General features: G+C 39.3%; 1 protein-coding gene across 1 annotated transcript in view; it reads right to left on the reverse strand.

The window, feature by feature from the left end:
• Nucleotides 1-22,164, reverse strand: part of pip4k2aa (phosphatidylinositol-5-phosphate 4-kinase, type II, alpha a) — a 30,801-nt gene that overhangs the window by 5,589 nt on the left and 3,048 nt on the right. The window contains exons 2-6 of the mRNA XM_067577666.1: nucleotides 10,895-10,992; nucleotides 10,676-10,772; nucleotides 8,825-8,977; nucleotides 7,368-7,514; nucleotides 7,240-7,278 (exon numbers count right to left, since the gene is read on the reverse strand). Of these exons, the coding sequence (XP_067433767.1) occupies nucleotides 7,240-7,278; nucleotides 7,368-7,514; nucleotides 8,825-8,977; nucleotides 10,676-10,772; nucleotides 10,895-10,992 (534 nt within the window). The remainder of the gene's footprint in view (nucleotides 1-7,239; nucleotides 7,279-7,367; nucleotides 7,515-8,824; nucleotides 8,978-10,675; nucleotides 10,773-10,894; nucleotides 10,993-22,164) is intronic.

A 22,164-nucleotide genomic window follows, 5' to 3' on the forward strand; every position in this document is an offset into this window, starting at 1 on the left:
AACATTAAAAACACTACATATATATACACATTTCTTATTTCTTTTGAACTAATTGAAATCACAGTTTCAATATATTTATTTATAGTTTGGGATATTTGGTATTAGGGTCAAATACTGCAGTAGCAACATAACATTAACTAAAAACAGCAACACCAGCATCAGGGTTCTTCATCCTTTTTCCCCAGAATAATTAAAAACATTAACAATCTAATATACTGTAGATGTGATTAAATAGAACTAGTTGTCTTGTTCAACTATCAGAATCAAGGTGTATTTCAAAATGCATGACAGAGATTGATTTCTAATCTTAGAAATTAGTCATCAACAGGCTTTTTAAATGTATCTCCCTGAGAAGACAATCCTGCATGTTGAAACACCCCACAGACATAAATGAGGCTTTGAACCTGTGGTTTGTTAGATAAGCCTGTCTCAGATTCAGCCAAATACTATATAAATATATATATATACACACATTACTGCTAAAAGGAGTTGGCAACTGTGTACAGGCAGTCTGTACAAACCAAGGCTTACCTCCTTACCAAGCTATATGATTTGACTGTGTAATACAGTACATGCAGCATGCTGACAGCAGGGTACAGATCCAGCTGATGCATTATTATCAAGCTCATATCTTTTCTGTGTTTTTCTGTACACAGAAGCTTAGACCGTTTTTTTTTTTTAAAAAAGCATCTGTTAGATCAGTACACTTTGTGTCATGAGAAAGAGGACGTTTAACTCGAAGCCATGAAACGTCCTCGTTGGCACTGGGATGGACTCTGAAAAGCATCGGTTCTCGTCAGTATGATAATAGAATATTTCCTGCTTGAGGGAGATTAAACCAACTTGTGAGATGCTTTTCAGAACCCAAGTTGTTTTTGCATGTAATATAAACTCTCTAAAGCAAACGCATCTTTGCGACGGATTCCCACTCTTCAGCGTACAAGCATAATGAAAGAGTTTCCTATTTAAGTGTCTGTCAACTGGGATGAATGTCCTTCTAAACCAGGCTGCTGCAAGACTGCCAGCAGCCTGTAGGGGGAAGAAGTGCTATGTGAGGAGAGACGGGGCCTAATTCTGAGTCACTGAGGAAAAAAGAGAGCAGGAAATGAAGTAACAGGGCAGCAGCAGCAGCAGTTTAGCTACTACAGTGTTTCTATGGCAGCAGGAGAAGAGCAGCAACACATAACAGCACTTTGTAGCTGTAGAAATGAGCTCGGACGACACACACTGACACATACATACACATACAGAATACACCTTTACACAGAACACGAATACATCTCACAAAATAGGACATTTGAGCACATATACATACAGACATAGACCTCCAATTTGCAATAAATGAGATGTACAACTGGGTCGACTGGATATAGATGCGACAGAAAGGTAAATGTGGACGAAACGTAAAGCTGACTGCAGAGTGGACAACCTGAGAGCATTCTGCAGCCTCGTCAAGCCTTTCAACTTTTACTACGCATCCATTTTTATCTGTCTTTATTTCCCTGCCTTCCATTCTCAGCCTTTCAAACCGGTTCATGACATCTTCTGCTTTCTTTCAGGCACGCATAGGATTCAGTTGACCTGTCGTTGAGTTTCTCTATTATACCGACTGCATTGAAATGACTGACTCTTAAGTGGTGCACTACACTGAGGTAGTAAGTAGAAACACAGTAGGATATATTAGAGGCAGGAGGAAAAGGTGGGTTGTTGATGAGCTTTGTGAAGCTGTGTGACAGGTGAATTTCTCCGTTGGATGGAAAATTAATCTTGGCCTTAGACAACATACAGGTGTCTTGCTCTCTCAGGACAACAATGCCTTTCTGTGGGATCTGTGGTATGCTCACTGATGGTATGCCTACTGATGTTGACAGGTGGTAATAATATCAAACTAGCAGGTTCAACATCAGTGATATGCAATTTATAAATTATAAGCTGTGGCTGTAACACATCATAGCAGAATTCATCTGAACTGTTTATTACTATTCATAAAAAAACAGTGATTGTCTCTTAACTTCTTATTTATGTGGAATTGTGATGCAATACTCTGATAAGTTACTAGCAAACTAAGCTGATTCATATCAACCACTTCAACATGCAGGGTGACATGAATCAAGCACTTCATGTGTTTAGTCAGAATTATTAAATGTGAGCACACAGTGTATATTATTTATGGATAATTAACTGTTTGGGTGTGTAAGAGTACGACTTTCTCTTGAAAACAGAAGAGTTCAAGAGTATTACTGGTGAGTGGGCATAAAAAATAAATAAAATGTGATTCAAATAGTTCTTTTTTTTTTCTGTTTCCTTGAACTTGAACATTCAGTTGGCAGTCGTGTGCTGGACAATTTTTCGGAAACAACAGTCAGTATCCCCCAAAATTAGAAACAAACTGAGGCAGAATAATTGCCATACTCACCCGGGGATGCCAACAATACCAACTGCTTACAAAATACTTCTTATCTCAGAAGCTTATGGACATAAAGAATACTAACCAGAGTCACACTGCCTTTGGGCAGACATCCGGCGCATACTGTACAGCTTTAAATAAATAAATAAATAAATAAATAAAGCCTTACAACTGACTCATCGCTTACATGAGCTTTTAACTAAGGCAACTACTCATCGACTGCCAGATAAATGTTATTTCACAAAACAAAGTGTTTTGGCAGCAGTGGGGGTGCAGAACACAGAGTCAGGAAATCTCATCTGCACTGTAATGCTTTTAAGTTACAGGTTTTATGCATCATATGCTTGACTAGTTTAGATGACAAATCAAAATGTGTACTCTTCAGTTTTTATTCCTGGCAGTGGTAAGTCTACACAGGTCAGTTAACACTGTCTGCTCATCAATTTGTGAACAGAAACATTGTAAAATTTTGTGTAACTAAGAATATTGTGACTCTGCCTGACAATTTCTGTCTTTAATTGGGAATAAAAATGCAAACAAAGCGAGTTCTCCGTCTAAAATACATCATCTTTCCTGCAATGGAACGTCTTTGTATTTAATTGCTCTTTCAATCACTGTTTACTGTTGTCATTCTGACCACACAGTTGGTCCTTCCCATTCAAGCTGTCGCCTTACTCTTCCACCTCTTGCTCTCCAGTGTTTCAAACACATGTTGGTGCCGTTGAGTGAATGGTGGCAACAAAAATGAACTGTCTGGCAAAACTAAAACTGGACTTGCTGACAAGTTGAGCATACAGTGACTTTAAATGGATGACAAGTGTGCAAAATATGGCCTTTAAATAACAGTGTATCAGCCTGGAGGAGACGAGAAAAAGAAAATGCTTGGCCGTACAAAAAAAATAACAATAAAATAAGATTGGTTAAATAGATCATGCCTGGTATATGAGCCCTGGTTCTCTTACATCTCTTACGTGTTTCATGGCGCAGTAAAAGCGCGTGGCAATCCGCAGTGTTTGCAGCCTTTGCTGAACGTTACCAGATTTGGGCCGCGGGGGCACATCCTCTGGTGGGGGCGGCTGCTAGAAAAGGGGGAGCGAGGGAGGGACGGTAGGGGTGGAGGAAAGGAGAGAAGAAAGGAGAGAGGAAGGGAGGAAGGAAGTTGGAAGTAAAGGCAAAGTGTTTAAAATGTAACAGAACACAATTGGTTTTTCAAATTGGTAGAGGGTTGGAAAGGGCATCAACGCGAAAGATCCTTTTGACCAGTAAAGATGTTTACAGATGTCATGATGGCTGGGCCAAGAAAGTGTACATCAGTGTCCCAACAGCTCCATCCCATGAAGTGTAAGGATTGTTGCAGTAATACTATTTCCATATTATTAGTTTCATTTATTAATTGGATTTTAGAATCTTTCCTTAAAAATGATTCCTAAACATCAAAATTTAAGAGTTATATTTAATATATACATGACTGTTCTGTATGCACTGGTGTTAATTTTGTTGGCCGAGGTTCCTGACACTTACACGTCTGATAAAGAAGGGGAGCAGCCTGGCAGAGCTACTCTGGGACTACGCAGAGCAAGGACTATGAACTAATTTGTATTCTGTGAACCTGCATCCTGCCAACACGGTATTATTTTTAAGGGTTTACCATTACTCTTGTAGGGGCTACCAAACCAATATCAAGGCAGTTCAAACACAGTCATACAGGCACATTAAAGCCATATGCCCCCAGCGGAGATACCAGTCGGTGCTGGTGTGAAGAGAAAGAGGAGAGTAAACAAAAAACAACAAACAACTGTAGCAGAGCGCTACCGAGCAGAAACCTGGTGCAGACACAAGTGGTACTCCACAAACCAAGGACCAGTAGCTATTTCATAACATACAAACACAACCTCTATATTTTCCAGGCCACTTAGCACAAACTGTGATGGCACGATTCACCCACACCAGTGTTTGATATATTGTGGACCAAATTAACCTAGTTTGGGCTCTGGTTTCAATAATTTGAGGATTAAAAAATTATCTGGTAAACCCACAGACTACCTCCTAGGTAAACTGCTGTATGTAAATTGTGTCAGAAAGCCAATTGCTGCTGTGTGACAGCCAAAACCCTGAGACAGCAGCTAAAGGAACCGCAAAATTTATTTTACGTCAAAAGAAAAATACATGTCATATGTGGGTAGAACAGAACATGTCCACAATGTGCAACAGAATGGGGGCTGGTGTTCATACACATTGGAATGTGTTAGAAATAATGTAACTTCAAAAAAGATGCAGAAAAAACATTATATACCATGCAGATGCATGCATGAAAGGGAGACGGTCATGCAGTCAGGAGAGAACCCTGCCATGCTTGTTGTTTGTGTGTGTGTGAAGCAATTTTTTACACACACTGTACCTTCTGAACAAAACACACGATCTTCTTCTTTCACTTGGCATGATGCATCCCTTTTCCTCATTTTCATAGGCAACTGCAGTGTGTGTGAGTGTTCGTACTTTCATGGCTCTGAGTCAAGAGCCATGAAGTCCAGTCTGAGTCTAGACTTAAACTAGTGAAGAATCGTCTGAAGGCAGCGCATTCATTCAAAGCCACGAGCACTTTTAGTGGGTAACTGCAGGTAAGTAAAGCATGTCTTTCTTTTTTGTAGGAGGGTGTTTCATGTGGAGAGACCATCATGTCTTTGTCAGATCCTTGTCTTTGATCTGAGCTCTAGTTGTATCTTTGAGATCTGCTGTGAGTTGGGTGTAAACATGTATGCACATTCAAAAGTATGTGGAGTACTGTATTCGGCATTCATGTAAGTAAAGTGGCAATTAATATATAATGCTTATTAGCTACATTTCACTAAAGGTAAAACAATCACAAAATTCCTCAAAGACTTACAGCAATAACTTGTACTACTTTGTGAGTTAAGAGTCAGTAGTAGTCAGTGTAGGACAGTAACATCTTCATTTATGTTAAAAGGTTGTCCTATGGCTTGTTAATCTCTACTGCTAGCCTGTAAATGGTGTTTCACACACAGCTGAGCTACAGACAAAAACAGGTCACAAAGTTGGCTCACGTGCGTGTTAAATCCTCAGCTGCTTTGTTTTTCCACTCATCAGTTTTAACCCCGATGTTTTGTTTCTTCTTCTATTTACACTAGGCTATATTTAGTTCAGGGATTCCCTTAAGTCTTCCGTGCCTCACTGCATGGTGCCCCACGGTTAAGCCTCAGTAAAAGCCGGTGGAAAGTTCACACCCCTCCGCCTCCCAATTGTGACACTCATATATAAAGCGTTTTTACTTTCAGACAAACCTCCAAACACTTATATTTGGACACATGCAAAAAAAAAAAAAAAAAAAAAGAAAAAAAAAAAAGTCACCGTGGACAAGCAATTCATCCCCTTCCAATGTTGCTGAGCTGACAGGTCAAACGGACAGCACCCCAAAGTCACAGTGTTCAGGGACGCTGTCTGCAGCTTCCGTCATTCGAAAGGTCAAAGCCTTGTAGCTAAAAGAGGATATTGTTTACGCCTGGTAAAATATCCATTCTAATTTTAAGCTAATAAAATGTTACACAATGAACCATCAGGGCCTCCACGATTTCAGTTTTTACACGTGACTTTGTCCGAGCAGCCAAGAGCCAAAGACTGAAAACAGCCAGTCTCTCACAACAAACAACAACATTTTCATCAACATCAAAGACACAAAACATCTTGCTCATATACACTGCTCAGACAGACACACACACACACACACACACCACCCAGACGGACAAACATGTATATGGAAAACAGGACTATTCAAAATCAACATCTGATTGAATAAAACTCGAAACTAAACACATACCCAGACACACACAACCCTCAATTTTTCACACACAGACAGCAAGCAGGGGAACTGGTGGAACAGCAGAAGCGAGGTTAGAGGGGATGAAGCAAATAAAGAGACATAAATAGCGTGCAGGGGCTGGAAAGGGGATGGGGTGATGGAGTAGGTGCTAATTGAAGGAGATGAATATTTGCTATTGTCATAGTCACCCAAAGGGAAACAAAATAAGACACAAAAGTTGTGTTAGTTGGGCCTTTGGGTGATGACAGTAAGCTTGAAATTGTTTGAAGCTGTGTTGGTTATTGAAACCACTGGAAACACAGATTGTTCTCTCTCTCATTCTCATTGTCTCCATGGCTTTTAATGGAGTTTAAACAGAATCATGAACACATTTTTAAATAAAGGACATCAGTGTTTCAATTAAATAAAAGGTAAATTGTTCCACAATTGATTTTTGGTATATTTGTACAAAAATGTTCATGTAAGCTCCATGAAAGGTTATATAGAAAGACATTTTGGCACTGTTTATTGATTTATTTGCTTTATTTCCTCCACAGCATATAGAAAGTGGGATTTTACTTAACTAAGCGCACAAGAGGGGAAAAAATTAAACTTAGAGAATAACAAAGCGGTTTGCATATTGACATGGAAAAATAGGTTGTCAGTGTGGATTGATACATTTATGGCGCATCAGTCGGTCGGTTCTGGGAGACATACGAGGGACGAACGCCTAAAATATTCCAGAAATGCTTTAAAAACATGTTGGAAGTTTAGTTCCGTTTGTAAATTTATCACATTTCTAACTCTTGTTGTGCTGGTTTAAAACCTTTGTTTACTTTGCTTTGTAAACACTTTGAGTTTATTCTTTTATTGAAAAGTATTGATGCTTTAAACAGGCAACAATAATAATAATAATAATAATATACAGTAAAGGTTAAGAGATCCTGACTGTGCCGAGTTTAAACGTGTGTGGGGAGGTGTATAATAGTGAACAATTGCTCATGACAGATGACTGTACCTTCTCCTTGTCGCTGGCCTCTCTTGCCACAGTGGAACCCTAAGAAAAAAAAAGAGAGTAAGAAAATCACTCTCTATAACCCAATTGTTACTAGTAACACTGGGGTTTGCTTTTCTCTCCCCTCTTACCTTGAGATCATATTTTTTATAGACGGAAAGGCGGTGGGAGAAAACATTGCGTGTAACAATCATGTAAGTTGCATCTCCATCCACGGTGAGCCGGTACATCCCCAGAAACTGAGGCAGCAGAGTGTTGCCATGGCACTCCACAATGAACTACCAAAAGAGAGCAAGGAATTTTAATTAATGCGCCTTTTATACTCACAATGGATGCTTACTGCCTGCATTAGAAGGGAGCCAGAATGTAAGATGTAAGATAGAAGATTTGACTTACTGTTGCTCTGTTATCAAGTGTAGGATAAATGGAAAGGAAGGCCATAAGGGCTACAGTGGTACTGGATCATATGAATCCTGACAATTCTTTTAATTTACTGACCAATTAAGAACCAAAAGCTTCAGTGCAAGTTTTTATATGGCATCATTAATGTTGAAATTATGCCACCTGGCACAAATCTGAGAAATGCTTGACTTAGAGGACAAGTTCACAATTTTTTAAGTCTGTCTTAAAATAATAGTCAGGTGTCTATATGAACAGTGAAATAGGTTTTCCTCACTGTAATCATTCCTCCTGTTCATACTGGCTATTAAAAGATCCCCTTCAAATGTGCTTTCAATGTAAGTGATGGAGGCCAAAATCCACAGTGAGTCCACTCAGCCATTCTGTGCAAAAATGCATTTAAAGGTTGATGTGAAGCTTACATGAGGCTTCAGCAGTCTTAGTTAGTCATATCAAGTGGATATCTGCCACATTTGCAGTCTTTTTAGTAACAAACTCTCTCTTTGTGTTTCCTCACACAGTGTTTCCCTGTTGAGCTATAGTGGAAGTATAGTAACAAAAAGAGGGACTTTGGCACTAAAAAGACTGTAACATTGAAAGAGATCTACTTGATTTGACTATGACTGAAGTTTCATATTAGCTTCAGAGTAACTTTTAAATAAATTTTTGTACAGAAGGAGGACTGTGGATTTTGGCCCCCATCACACATCGAAAATGCATTATGAAGGGATCTTCTAATGGCCATATGAACAGGAGGAAATGAGTATGGCAAGGAAAACCTTTTTCAATGTTCATTTGGGCTCCTGACTGTTTTTAGACAGACTTGAAAAATTGTGAACTGGTCCTTTAATATTTACCATCAACTCCAACCCTATCCTCTTTAGGTCATGGTGCTAAGTGTTTCAAAGAGATACAGCCACAGAGGATTGACTGAATAATATACAATATTGTGCTTGTGTATACTGTGTAAGTTTGTGATGCAGGTAGACAGATGAATATTTAAATTGTGATTGTGTGTTTATACTGAAGTCCCATTGTATAAGAGCACCATCAGAAAAACAAAGAATGAAAATGTTTCTGAAGTTCTCTTTGTTTCAGTTTCAAAATGCTGTTCCTGAGGTATTTTGTTTCTGCCAAGGACACACTGTCATGGCTTGCATCTTTATAACGTATATTATGGTAATATCACCTGATGGTACTTCTTTAGAATGTTATGCATCTCTGCCACATCCTCGCTGCTGATGGTCTTGATGACATAGCGTTTGTCGTAAGAGGTGTGGAAGCGGGCCCCGCTTCGTCCCTGGGCCTCGCTGTTCAAGGGAGCACTACGTGTCAGAGAGTTCTGCGAAGAGCAAAAATGGAACGGAAAAATACTTATCATCTTCATCAGGATGTACACACTGAGATACAGACAGTTTGTCTCCTTGGTGTTTTGACAACCATTGCTCATACATTATTTGCACTGCCTTCAGAGATCTAAGATATACTTATTACTCATATTTTACTTTCTTGAATGGTCTGTGTCACTAAATACAAAAAACTTTTTAGCAAAGAGCTCATTTAACTATGAGTCACAACCCAAATTGGCCTCTTATGTTAAAATAGCTGGCAGTTAAAAACATTTGGTTGAATGCTCTTTCAGTGTATTTCATGAAGCCCACAATACAGCATCCCCTGCGTGTATCCTCTTGTTGTCTGACCTTCCACTCATCAGTCTAAACATGTGGGGATCTGACCCCACGTCTGCTGCCTGTCCAAACCTACACACAGACACAAACAGCTGCTGTCCAGACTTTGGAGCTCAAAAGTAACATGATCCAACACCCCTGGCTCAATGCCTCATTCTCCAAGAATTCCTGATGTCCTCTGCCCTCACTTCCCTCTCCTCTCTTCAACTCTTAGCATCTTTTGCTTGTATTGCAAAGTGAGGACTACGCTTTGAGGCACATGTAACAACCGCTATGCAGCATTTTTTCTTGTGCTTAGACAGAAAATGAGTTGCAGTTTTGTATGCTGACGTTCCTAAAAAGCACGGACTACCGTATGAGGACAGTGAAGTGGTTTGTATCACAGGCTGAAAATGTTTAAGAGGCCCTTCGCCTGAGGCTGGCAGAGATGAAAAGCTTTCAAAGTGATATCCTAATGTTTTTGTTTGAATTAGTTAGTCATTTTCCCCAATATGCTTTTATCATAATGTGGGGAAAAAAGTTAATCTGTTTGCACTTCAGTTACCCTCCCAAAAACTTAATTCAATGCTGCTAGCATTCCTCATTAAAACTAACGGTTACTGCTGCATGTCATCAAAAGAGCAGGCTTGCAGCTGGTGGTACCAATTGGCTGTAATGAGGAATATTGTGTAATAATGTAATTAGAAATAATGCCAACAGGCTGGTTTAAGAGCAACGGCAAAAAGGAAATATGGACAAACCAATAAACCTTTTTGACCACAGTGTGACTTTTGCCTTATGAAGGAAAGTAGTTTAATGTTGAGAATATCACGACATTCCTTTGCACTGGCCAGTGTCTTAACACCCCCAACTGCCCACTAACTGCAGCCAGCCGAACCCTAATGTAAACATGTGAGAAGGACAGCTGCACTGAGCTGGGACACAATGACCTCCAAATACTGCCAACTCACTGCCTGCACTGGGAATGGGGATTTACTAGGAAAGAGTGGAAAATAAAGGAAGACAAGAAGTGGGCTGAAACAAAAGAGGGAAAGGAAAAAGTGCAATAGAGCAAAAGTTAAGTAGTTAAAAGTATGATCAAATGTGTTTGGAATAGTTAGAAGTATTAATTTCCGTGTGCTTGAAGCACCAGATAGTTTAGTTTATGAGATGAGATTCTGATACATTTAATGATAATGTATTGCCTGTAAAAATCAGGTGATTGTTTAGAGGGACTGGCACTCTCTTATGTGGCAACTCACACCAATCTAGTACTAAAAAGATGACAAAAGAAACTTGATATTTGACCCAGAAGTGTTAGTAATGCTGCCAGGCTTGTCTGTCACTTGTGAATGTACAGTAGCTTTTCATACCAAGAACTCCTGGTCATCGATACCAAATCTCTCTCTGAGGTTTCGAAACACGAGAGGGCAGTACTCCTTGAACTTGAAATGGCTGGGCATGTTCTCCCTGAAAACACAAGTGACATGGTTACAAAATGCAATAATTCAAAGAAGTATGAAAATACAATTACAGTGTCATAATGTTTGTCAAAAATAATAATGAACTAATATACTCAAAAAAGACCGTACTTGTTGAAGAGGTGGTTGTCCACTTTAATCTTAGAATAGGCCTTGAAGTCGTCTGGCATGAGCATGATGGGAATCTGAACATGGCTTAACTCATTTATCTGGGAAGAAAAGAAAAACATAGGAAAGTAGGAGAGATAAGTGATGTATCTAGGAACACAAAACAGTCCAAAACATGTCAGTTAGGCACCTAGAAGACTTTAAAAATACTTTAAAAGAAAAATACTGATCATTACTCCTGACAAACATGATGTTGTGATCAGTGAGATCAACACTGAAATGAATCCCTGCAAATGCAGTGGCAGAGCTTCAAGAGAAAAAAACAGCACATTTATTTCATTTGGTCAACACATTTGGACAAACATCTGACACAAGCCTGGTAGTGGAGCTGTGCATCCATTACTCAGCCATTACTCACTAATGTAGATGTTCAACCATGTGCTAGTTGTGTGCTTCACACCCCAACTCATGTAACCTTTTTCATGATGCAATATTATTCAACCCAATAAAGTTCATCTTTCTACAGACTAGTCTAAAGGTCAGCGCTCACATAACTTCACATGAATGCTCGTATGACTATATTCTTCCTCTGAAAGGACAACCGGTGTAACAGAACGCACACACATGTATATGCTTCTGGCACTGGTAAGAGTGACAACAGTTAGTGTATGTTCAACTGTTCACCACCCTGCTGCACAAAACCTACTCATATCATTAATGTCACATTTCTTAACCATCTAAGATAACTGAGTAAAATAAGGTGTTCCAAATTAAAGCAGCCTGATGACAAGTTACTAAGGCTAATTTATGATTCAGGCCAGAGTTCTGGTCTGCATCGTCCATCAATACCGGTACAGCATACCTGGCAATGTGAGCAGTTTACAGATTAGATTTTCAGGCTGATGTAGCATACAGGTTTTGAAGGACAGCTGTAGGGGAGAGGCAAGTAGAAATGTTGCCAGGACTGCAGAAGCTTCAAGGTGTTTTCGATGTATAAATAAAGACAAGATGGCGGCTGGCAGGTGAGAGAAGAGTATATGTGTGAAAGACAGAGATATATTGTGTCTATGTGTCTCAGAAAGAGAGTGAGAGAGAGATGCCAGAAACACATAACCACATGTGTGTAAAAGCAAGGTTATGTGTTGCTCTTGTTTTGAAAGATAATCTTAGCAATATCCTGCAGTCTGTGATGCTCGGCTATTTTCTAATCTTCTATAGTTTGAGTGTGTTCACAAACCGTGATGAAATGTGATTTGAAAATCAGACGACTAAGCCTGACGTTAGATAAAAATAATAAAAAGGGAGCACTCATCTTTTCAGTGCTCACATCTTACTCTCTCATGTTGTGGACTATCAGATGAATTAGACCGTTAACGCGTAAATGACTTTTAATGATTTGTATTTACAGTCTTGATATCTATGCAACAGAATGTAAAATTACAGAGCGCTTCGATAAACCTCGCACACTGAATAAACAGCGGCGGGACTTCAAACACATAAGGTACATTGCAGGAGTTTCCATTAGGAGCCCGTCCTGCATCACATTGCTGTAATACATAGACCTGACATTTGTTATGACTCACGCACAGCTTGATGCACATATGATGTGTGTGTTTGTGTGTGTGTGTGTGTGTGTGTGTATGCGCATTTGTTGTTGGCTGCAGGACAGGGTGCTGGCAGGTTGCTTGAATCTATTAATAACCTGTCATTCCACCAAGCTCACTTGTAGTGTAGGTGTGCTGAATAAACTCAAATACACAAACTGTGATTGACTAAAACATTAATCATAAAGTGTGTAGGCGTGCTGCTCTACAGCACAATCCCAAATGCGCTTTAAGCTTTATACATTGCTCACAGCTAGGATTGTGCAGACAGACAAGAGGTGGTATCAAATCACAATTCCAGCAGCTGTCTTAGAAGAGGTGGCCAATACTTCTATCATTGGGGACTGACTATGATCCTGTAATGCTGCAGAAGTGTTACAGCAGATGGTGCAGAGAATGGCCTCAGCATGACTGACTGACCCATGAAAGCATTTGGCATACTTCAGATGGTCGTTAAGATGTGCGCTTTTTAGACAGTATGCCTTAAACACCTTCATGATATTAATGCTCATGATTTTGTTCTGGACTAATACTGATATATTGCATGGTTATGAAATTAATGTTGATATTTACAGCCATCTTATGCCAACCTACTGATTATAATAGGTTGGTCCACGAGGAGCACCTATTGGAGCCTACAGCCTCTCAACTTAGTATATTTCTGTGGCTCAAGTGCTACATTTAGAGCTAGAGTTTTAACATTAAGGATTGCCCAATAGTCCATAAGACATCAACTTATGTGAGTTAACTGTTCAGTCAGAGATCTGGGCCTAGTTCCCCAAACAGCGTCAGATCTAAACTTTCTCCCAGTGGTTGATTTCATAATCTATGACTCTCCACTTCGCCACTGGCCCACACACACACTCACATGATTGATTGTGACCAGATAGATATGATGTCAGTTTTACCCTCACTGTGGAGGTGACAGTGTCCTTGTGTTGAATTGCAGGTATACTGTTTGTTGGCAGCTTGCAAGTAAGGCAGATTGAAGTGGCTCATAAACAATTAAACTCAATACCAAAGACAGAGGCTGGCAGCAAGTGGCCAGTATATTGGCAGAAGTGGTTGGCTAAAATCTCCTATCAGACAAACTAAAGATATCCCAGAATCTCCTACTTTAAAGCTTATAAGTAGTAATGCTTACATGCACAGAGATGTTTCCATTCTGTTTGTAACGGTCACTGAGGGTAATGAGTCTGACAAAGAGGACTCTGACCTCCTCATGTGGTTTAATTTTTAGTAAATGTAAAACAATTCTTAATGCTGAACTCTGCAAAAGCTTGTCCAGTGATGTGCAAAGGTTCGACTTTGTACACTGTTTCGACTTTGCCTTTAACCAGCTCAGCAAACATGCATTAATTGAGTACAGTAGCATATCAAGAACAGGGTTGTTTATTTTGGGTCTGATGTCTTCTTACTACAGGTTAGAGTTAAAATTCAAACTTAACATCTCTGCACTTAAAATATTCTCTAGGGTTATTTTAAGCTTCTACAGCAATAGAAGAGAAAAGAGAAGAAGCATGAGAACATTTTTCAGAATTAGTGTGCATAATTAACAAAAGATAAAATAACAGCAGGAGAAAACTTTGGAAGAAAAACCTTTGAGATAAAGACAAAAATATGGAAAAGAGAAGAAAGTGTGAAAAGAGGGCATTAGCAGAGCAAGCAGAGGATTCAAGACCACAGATGCCACATCCGACTATGTTTCAGTGCCCTGCTGTGACAGGCACCAACGTCACAGTGATGCTATAGCACAGATGCATCATGGGTACTCAGAGGGGAGATGTCGCCTAATCAATAAAGCTGTGTTTCACACAAGGGCAGAGACAATGCCCAATCCTACCAAGCACACATACACATCTGTGACAACACTAGTGTACTGAATGTTAAAGACCCTGTATAATTAAAATGTTTTAATCCTGTGTCCCTGTGTTAATTTATCTCATTATATGCCAAATATATATATATAAAAAATCAGTATCAAAGTATTTTCATATCAAAATCCCTGTCTTTTCTCTTCTTGTAAAACAGTTTCAAATGTTTTATGGCTCATCCTGCACTGAGGGGCGTTTAGAAAAGTTCATCCAATCAAATGTGACTTTGGTTGAGTAGCTAGCCACACTGGTCGTACAAAACCGCACTTCACTGTTTGTGGGTTGCAGTAGCTAATTGAGCAATATGGATAGAGATAGGAAGAGATGTGTGTTTGGATATCTGTGGGTAAAAACCTTGTTTTCATTTCCAAAGCAATGTGGCAGAGGTCTAATTCATTCATCTCCCCATCTTCTTCCTCCTGATCTAACAACAGGTGAGGGAGGTGTGTGTTGAGCCAACAGTCCTCTGTAGCTCCGTTTCTCTCTGCAGCACCATATTGCACTAAACTCTAAGCCCCGTCTACTTTTTTAGCGGTCCAATCGACTGTGAGGGATTTAATTTAAATCCCTCCTGTATCTGTACAAATATTCCATTTCACTGGGAAATATATCATACTACAGAAGCTCAAGATGCTCTAACTTCCATTTCACTGGGACTTTAATGCAATACTGACACACATTCATGTTAAAATACAAATGGGGGGGAAAATATTCGTTTGATCAAAAGTTATAATGGTTCCTTGGAGGAGGCCCAGAAAACTCAGTTTAAAACATATTCCAAACTTTCTACAGTTGTAGTGTCAAATGTTCCTGATCATAAAATTAAATTAATTTAATTTTCTATTCTATCTTGAGGGCACAGCATAGCTCTAATGTAGTTTTGTTTAATCGGTTTCCTCCAGCATATCTGCTCATCTCCCTGCAGCTATCAGACTTGCAGACAAATTTCACACCACAACTTCCTGTTTGTCTCCATGGTGATGAAGACTGGTTTTCCGGCCCAGAGTGAAGCAAGTGTGTGCTGTTGCTCCATTGGACAGGAAGCTGGTGAGGAGAGCGTGCTCTGTCAGCAACATGGCACTGCGTTATCTCTCTGAACAATGACAGATAGCTAGCCCTTAACTGATGACAGCCCACTAATAGTGTTGACAGCAGTGATCATAATTCCTTTCCCTTGGTGAAAAAAATTTGGATACATCAATACATGAATCAGGTAATTCTGTAAGTAAAGATATTAAAAAGGGAATGAGTGGAGAGAAACCTCTCCCAAAGCTAGAAATGAGAAAAGATGACTAAACAGACATGTCATCAGGATATGTAGCCTGGAGGGACACATTTTTACAAAGAACAGGAAAGATCAGGACAGCTATGACTTTTTTTAATCTATTCTCATTTCTGATAATTCATTTACTGACTTGCAATCTACAGCTAGAATGTGTCTCCAAGGTAAAAAAGTCATTACAATAATGTGGCATTTTTGTTCCTTTTGGTCACAATATCAGCCAAGTTATATCATCATACGCATATGTATGGTGCTGTTTGTATGAATTTTGCCCGTTGAAGGTCTGAGGACTGAAACATTGCTCATAAAGTGAGTACAATTGATGGACAGAGTGCAGATTTTTCCTTTCCAATTCTGTTGCTTTTCAATTCACCTTTCTTAGTAATACTTACATTGAGTCTAATCTAATATTTATATCTACAATATTTGATTTATTTTTAGCCATGCTAGCGACATGGGATGTCAATGTCAGTCTGCTGGTCAGTCAGTCCACTACTTTGATCCAGACTGAAACATCTACTACAACTGGATGAATTGCCATGACATTTGGTACAGATATTTATGGTGCCCACAGGATGACTGTGGTGATCCCTGACTTCTCCTCTAGTGCCATCATCAGATACTTCATAATATTTTTATTTATGACTAAATACTTTATTATTGATATTCCCATCAGCCTCAGCTGTACTTTGTTTTTATTGCTATTAAGAAATGTTAGATAGTTAGATTGTGACCATGGTTAACATTATACATGCTTAACATCAGCCTGTTAGTATTGTCATTGTGAATATGTTAGCATGCTGACGTTAGCTTTTAGCTCAAGGCCTTGCTGTGCTAAAGTTTCTTTTTAATCTACTAATTTTTGCTCTTGTCCTCTGCTCTTGCAAGTTTACCTATAAGGTAGCAGGTGTCAGGAAGTAAGCAAAACAGGGCCAATACCAATTTTGGCCAGTAAGTTAGATAAAAAGATAAAGAGGAGAGCTGGGAAACAACTGTACCAGGTGACAGCTAGGGGGAGGGGGAGAGAAAACAGCAGCATTATACATTTTTCCATTTGACTCATCCTATAGCGTTCCTATTGTGTCAAGTAGTCAAGCTGTCAATTACATGTGAGAAATGAGACAGGTGTTCCAATGAAGAGACTCCTAGACAGTGTCGGGCACTAGTGTGCACATCCCCTAAGCCTATTTAGAAGACATTACAGTGTAAGTGGCAGTAATTAAAGTTCCATCAAGACTGACTGATCATGCAATTAAGCAATATGTAGAGGTGTAAATATACTAGGAGGGAGATACACACACACCAAAGCACTTAACATGATCAGTCTTGCACATTTTAGGGAATGGCTAACGAGAAACAAACCACCAGCCTTCATCAACTTGTCAGTATGTGTCTGGTATACTTGCTGTCCACAACATGTATGCATGCGTCTGAAGTTGCAGATGATATTCATACACCACAAAGATAATAATATATAGTACATACACACCCTGCGGGATGGAGATTTGCCCTTTAACTGTCAGATAGTGGGCATCAAAGGTCACATGCAGCTGTAGTAGATTGTACCGAGTGTGGACTTGACATTTCACTGAATACTTAACAAAGCTATTACATCATTACCTGACCTGTTATGAATCCCAGACCCATTAATCATATGGCAATTTAAACAATATCCACAAGAAGAATAACACAGCAAACCCCAAGAGACTACTGAAGCCCTTTTATGAGCTCCAAACACTGTACAACAACAGTATGTGGGTGTGCATATCATAGTTTCATTGGTTAGCCTGTATTAAGAACAAACACAAAATAAGGTAGGGAGAAAAAGAAGATAGGGAGGAGTAAATCTACCATTCTGAGTGAATATATGTATATATTTTTTTAAATAATAAATATTATATTGAAACCACCAAGGTAACAACTGTACAGTTACAGTTCAGATAATCTTGTAACTGAAGTAGCAGTATCTTAATGACTTTAACAACAGTTTTAACTGAAATTCTAAGAAACATGAATACATGTTCTCTTGAAAGCACTCTCTATAACCTCAAATTGCAACTAAAAATTTGATGGTGACAATGGCTGTATGTGACCCAATTTTATGAATCACCTTTGACAACTTCAGTGTCAGGGGTTAGTGGTATTACTCCCTCTGCTCGTAACCACAGCCTTCAGGGGTCAGCCATAATGAGGACACACAGATGATAAAAATGGAGCAGTGGTAAAAGGAGTGATGCGTGCGTGCAAGCGTGTGTGAGTGAGAAACAGAGCCTTGTAAGAATGAAACTCACCACCTGAGGAAGACACCAGTAGTGCAATTAAAAGCTTAGAGTAGTCTTCCCTTGAATTGTGAATACCTGCTGTATTTACACCAGACACTAAGAGCTCATTCTCCTGTGTTGAAACACTAAATGACAAATGACTACGGTAGAAATAATTATCATCAACAGGTATACACACAAACACATACACACACACACACATACATACACAGAGACAGCTCAGCATGTCTGTTGTGAAGTCAGTGCTACGAAAGGCCAGCTATTAAAGGATATAGTGGTTTAGACTGACTGAGCAACAAACAGGCTTATGGTATATGGCCTGTTCTGCTCAGTGAATCAAGCTGCTCAGCAACATGTCACATCGCATTTGGGCAAGGAGTGTGCAGTGGCATAGTGACCCTGTGGTGAAGGACACACACAAAAGCAGGCACGTGCATATACGTTTGCATGCACACAGAAGCAAACAGTAATCAAAATGTTGTGTTCGCAGAGTTTTGTAGACACGCACTGGAACAAAACCACAAGCTGCTTCCATAAGGTCCTCTATCTGTCACTGCCTCAGGGTGCCAGGATGTGAAGCTCCAGCTTTTCTGTTTTCCTCACCCATAACCATCACACATATTAGCTGTAGGTCACTCCTGCGATATTTATAGTATCCTCCTTTTATGCTATCCACAGAACCAGACGCAGCTACTCTGAGTCAGGCGGAGAGACAGGATTCAGCAAAGAAAGGGGGAGAGAGAGAGAGAGAGAGAGAAAGAGAGAGAGAGAGAGATACAGGGAATGAAAGTGAGCCACATAGACAAGATGACACAAAAAGGCGCCCAGACAAAAATAGTGAATAAACCTGCAGGATGGGTAGAGTTTAATGGAGATGCAGAGAGAAAGGAGTGACACTTAAGGGGAAAAAGTAAATCCTAAGTAAGTCTAAAATGAAAAGGGAAGGAAAGACTTGGGTCACTTACGTAGCACTTTATAACAACAGAGTAAACTGTTACAAACATTTTTACTGTCCCAAGGTCTGTGATAAAATAATAAAAAGCAATGTGGGGCATGGACTCAGCACAATTATATTCTTTCCTTTAAAAAGACAAGCGCAGGTGACTTGCAACAGCAGGTTATGAGCCGCTGGCTATGATTACACAGTGGGTGCCTTAAACTGCGACAAAGCAGCTCTCCAGACAAAGACAAATCTACTCGAAAACCTACACCAGAACTCATTCTAACACGTTTCTATTCCAACAGTGAACCCAGACATCTAAGGATTTACAAAAAGAGCTGACAGACAAGCCAGGATTATAGCCCCTTCTTACAAATTCAAGAAATATGTGAAGGAGAGATGCATGGATCGGTCCGATACTGACTCAAATAGCTGGATCAGGTATCAGGGACAACGGGCCGAACTGGTATCAGATACCATTGAAATAACAATTCAGTAAATATATATCTGTGTATTTATTTGTTACATTTTGTTTTACAAAATTAGGAAAGCAATGTTTAAGTCAAGCCTGATTTTGCCATACACATATAAGACTGATCCCAGTCTCACACAGTGAGGCATACAGCTTATTAATGAAAACTGGTATCAGATGGGTACTCTGTATCGGCAAATTCCTAAAGCCCAGGTATCAGTATCGGTATCAGTATCAGTACTGAAAAAGTCGGATCAGTGCATCCCTAATATGAAAGTGAGGCAGTAAGTGAGACTGTGATCCATTTCCCGCTGCAGAAACAAAACACCTAACGCAAGGTGTTTGGCACCTTTAAGCATTTTCAGAATTAGTTTGTCAAAGGTAACTAGGAAGATTGTGTCTTGACATAAGAGCCATTGTAATTTTCAGTATTTCTGACTACGCTGTAAGACCTCAAATTCATGCCAATAAATCCTACAATGATAGGTGTTGTTCTTAAGCGAGTTAACAATACTAACTTAAACATGGTTAGAAGAAGTAACTACAGCCTGTGAGTCAGTGTTCACAGAGATAGGCCATTAATTCATCCTTACAATGTTTTGTTTTGTTTGTTTTGTTTTTAGTGTTATTTACTTTGAGGCTAAAACATGACAAGAGTGTTCATGTATTACAGAGCCAAGATTTAGGGCTTTTTTGTTTTTACATGTATTTGACTGCCGCTACATTGGTGAAGCATATACAGTATATTATAGGCTACAACTACTAACAAATTGGTCACCTTGTTGACATATCCTACAGGCTATATTTATGTTTAGTCTCTATTCTGTTCATGTCAGCATGAGTGAAATGAGCAGAAGCAGGGTGTCCTGGCTGCATAGCTATGTAAGATGCATAATATGTCATCTCAATGTCCCTGGTTTGATTCAGGTTTGTGACCTTGAAATATGTCATCCTCCTCTCTCTTCCCACGTTGTCACTTACTTTTACCTATTTACAGTGAAATGCATTACAGAAAGTAATCTTATGACCAAACAGCAGTGGTATGACTTGTCTGTTTCAAACCTAGTCTCTCTATTTAGTTTGCATGTGTCAAAAATGCAATGAATTATGATTACCATAATTCACTGCAATGCTTTCAGTGCTTGATGACATTTGTTTTTGCAAAATGATATTATGAGAAATGCCAGGTTTAAACACAAGCACAGTGCACCTCAGCACTCAAAAATATCTTCAAACAAAATTTTGCATTCTTGTCCACGTCTAATGTTCAGTGGGGTGTTTAGCATGACAGAATGGATATTTCTCTCACACAGGTATTGAGTTAAGCAGAAGGTTAGTTTCACAAGCATAGAATAAATAGGGGAAAGGCATACATTTACAGAATTCACACAGCCATATTTATGACTTGAGGCAGCTCAATCATAATTTGTAAACTCAGTGCAGCAGAAAATACTGACAAAACCAATTCTTTATTTGTAATGTCATGCAGACTTAAAACCTGGAGATGTTTTTGTAATGATGAGTTTGAAATTGACCTTGTAGAATCTTGTTTGTTTGAACTTTTACACTCACTAAGCTCCAAGGGTTACAACAGAGATTTCCACTGAAAAAACTTTTTAGCTTTGGCCTCAATCCATTTCTGTAAAACAATAAGCTGTGTAGCCTATTTAGAGTCCGAGCAATGCAAGTCAAATATCAAAGTATTAGGATTAAAGTAAAATTGGGGCTACTTGTCAAAGAGGGTTATTTTCAGCAAGCTGCCACATATCTTTTCCTCACATTGAAATTTCAAAACACATATCCCTGGCTTTTCTCAGCTATTACGCAAGAATAATTCTGATGACATACACTGAATTTCCTGGGCCATATAAACATTTCTCATCTTATTTATATGCTTCTTGGTAATCCAGTTATCCTTTTCACATGGCATGTTTCACTGGCCAAATGGAGAGGTAGTTTCTATGACTCATCTGTTTGGTCAACAGTAACTAACTGACCGGTCTCTGCAGTTTCAGTGGTTTCTTTCTTGTGCTCTCATAGCAATAACACTGTAAGAGTCTGGTTTTCAGGAAAAGCCAAAGTGTATGGGTTTGACAGATAGGCCACAGTGGATATGGGAGGTGGGGGGTTACATATTGCAGAATGTGAGTGTGCATGTGTTTGCATGTTGCTGCTGCAGTCTGGTTGCATTCTCAAGCCTCCCCCTCAGTTCATTCCTTCATAGTGTTGTGTTATCTGTGACCCCTTTACACCAGCTTTCAGGTTAAGATTCCTCCCCAAATTGCAACCTTCACATCCTCAGGTAGTAACTCAGAAGCTCAATCTGGTAACCCGGCATGGAAAGTCATTTTTATGTTGCCAACAGTATAAGAAACAGAGTACCTTATCAAGTGATGAGAAAAGCAGCAGTGGAGGTAGCCTAAGGCATAAAAAGGAAATGTGCTGGCAGCAGCCCTGTTCTGTGTTATGAAAGCCAAGTGAACAGTTTGAACATGTATTCTCCAAACTTGTGTAGGTCTTTATGCTTGAGAGACAGCAGCACATTACACAGTTTCTGAATGAAACTGAGAAGTTTATGATATGAGCCTAAATTATTCATTCACTCTATTGGACAGACAGATGATCTAAATGATTCCAATCCAAAAATAAAACGCTGTCAGATTCTTAACAGAGAGTATATAACTGCAGTATATAACTATACTATTATAGGGAAGTATACTGTGTGCTTGCTCGGATGACAGTCTTGTTTATATATGTCTTAAGTTATATTGATAACAAAATCTGTTAGTAAACAGACAATGTATCTACATTCATTTTTC

This window comes from Thunnus thynnus, chromosome 21 (assembly GCF_963924715.1).
Source record: "Thunnus thynnus chromosome 21, fThuThy2.1, whole genome shotgun sequence".
NCBI lineage: Eukaryota > Metazoa > Chordata > Actinopteri > Scombriformes > Scombridae > Thunnus > Thunnus thynnus.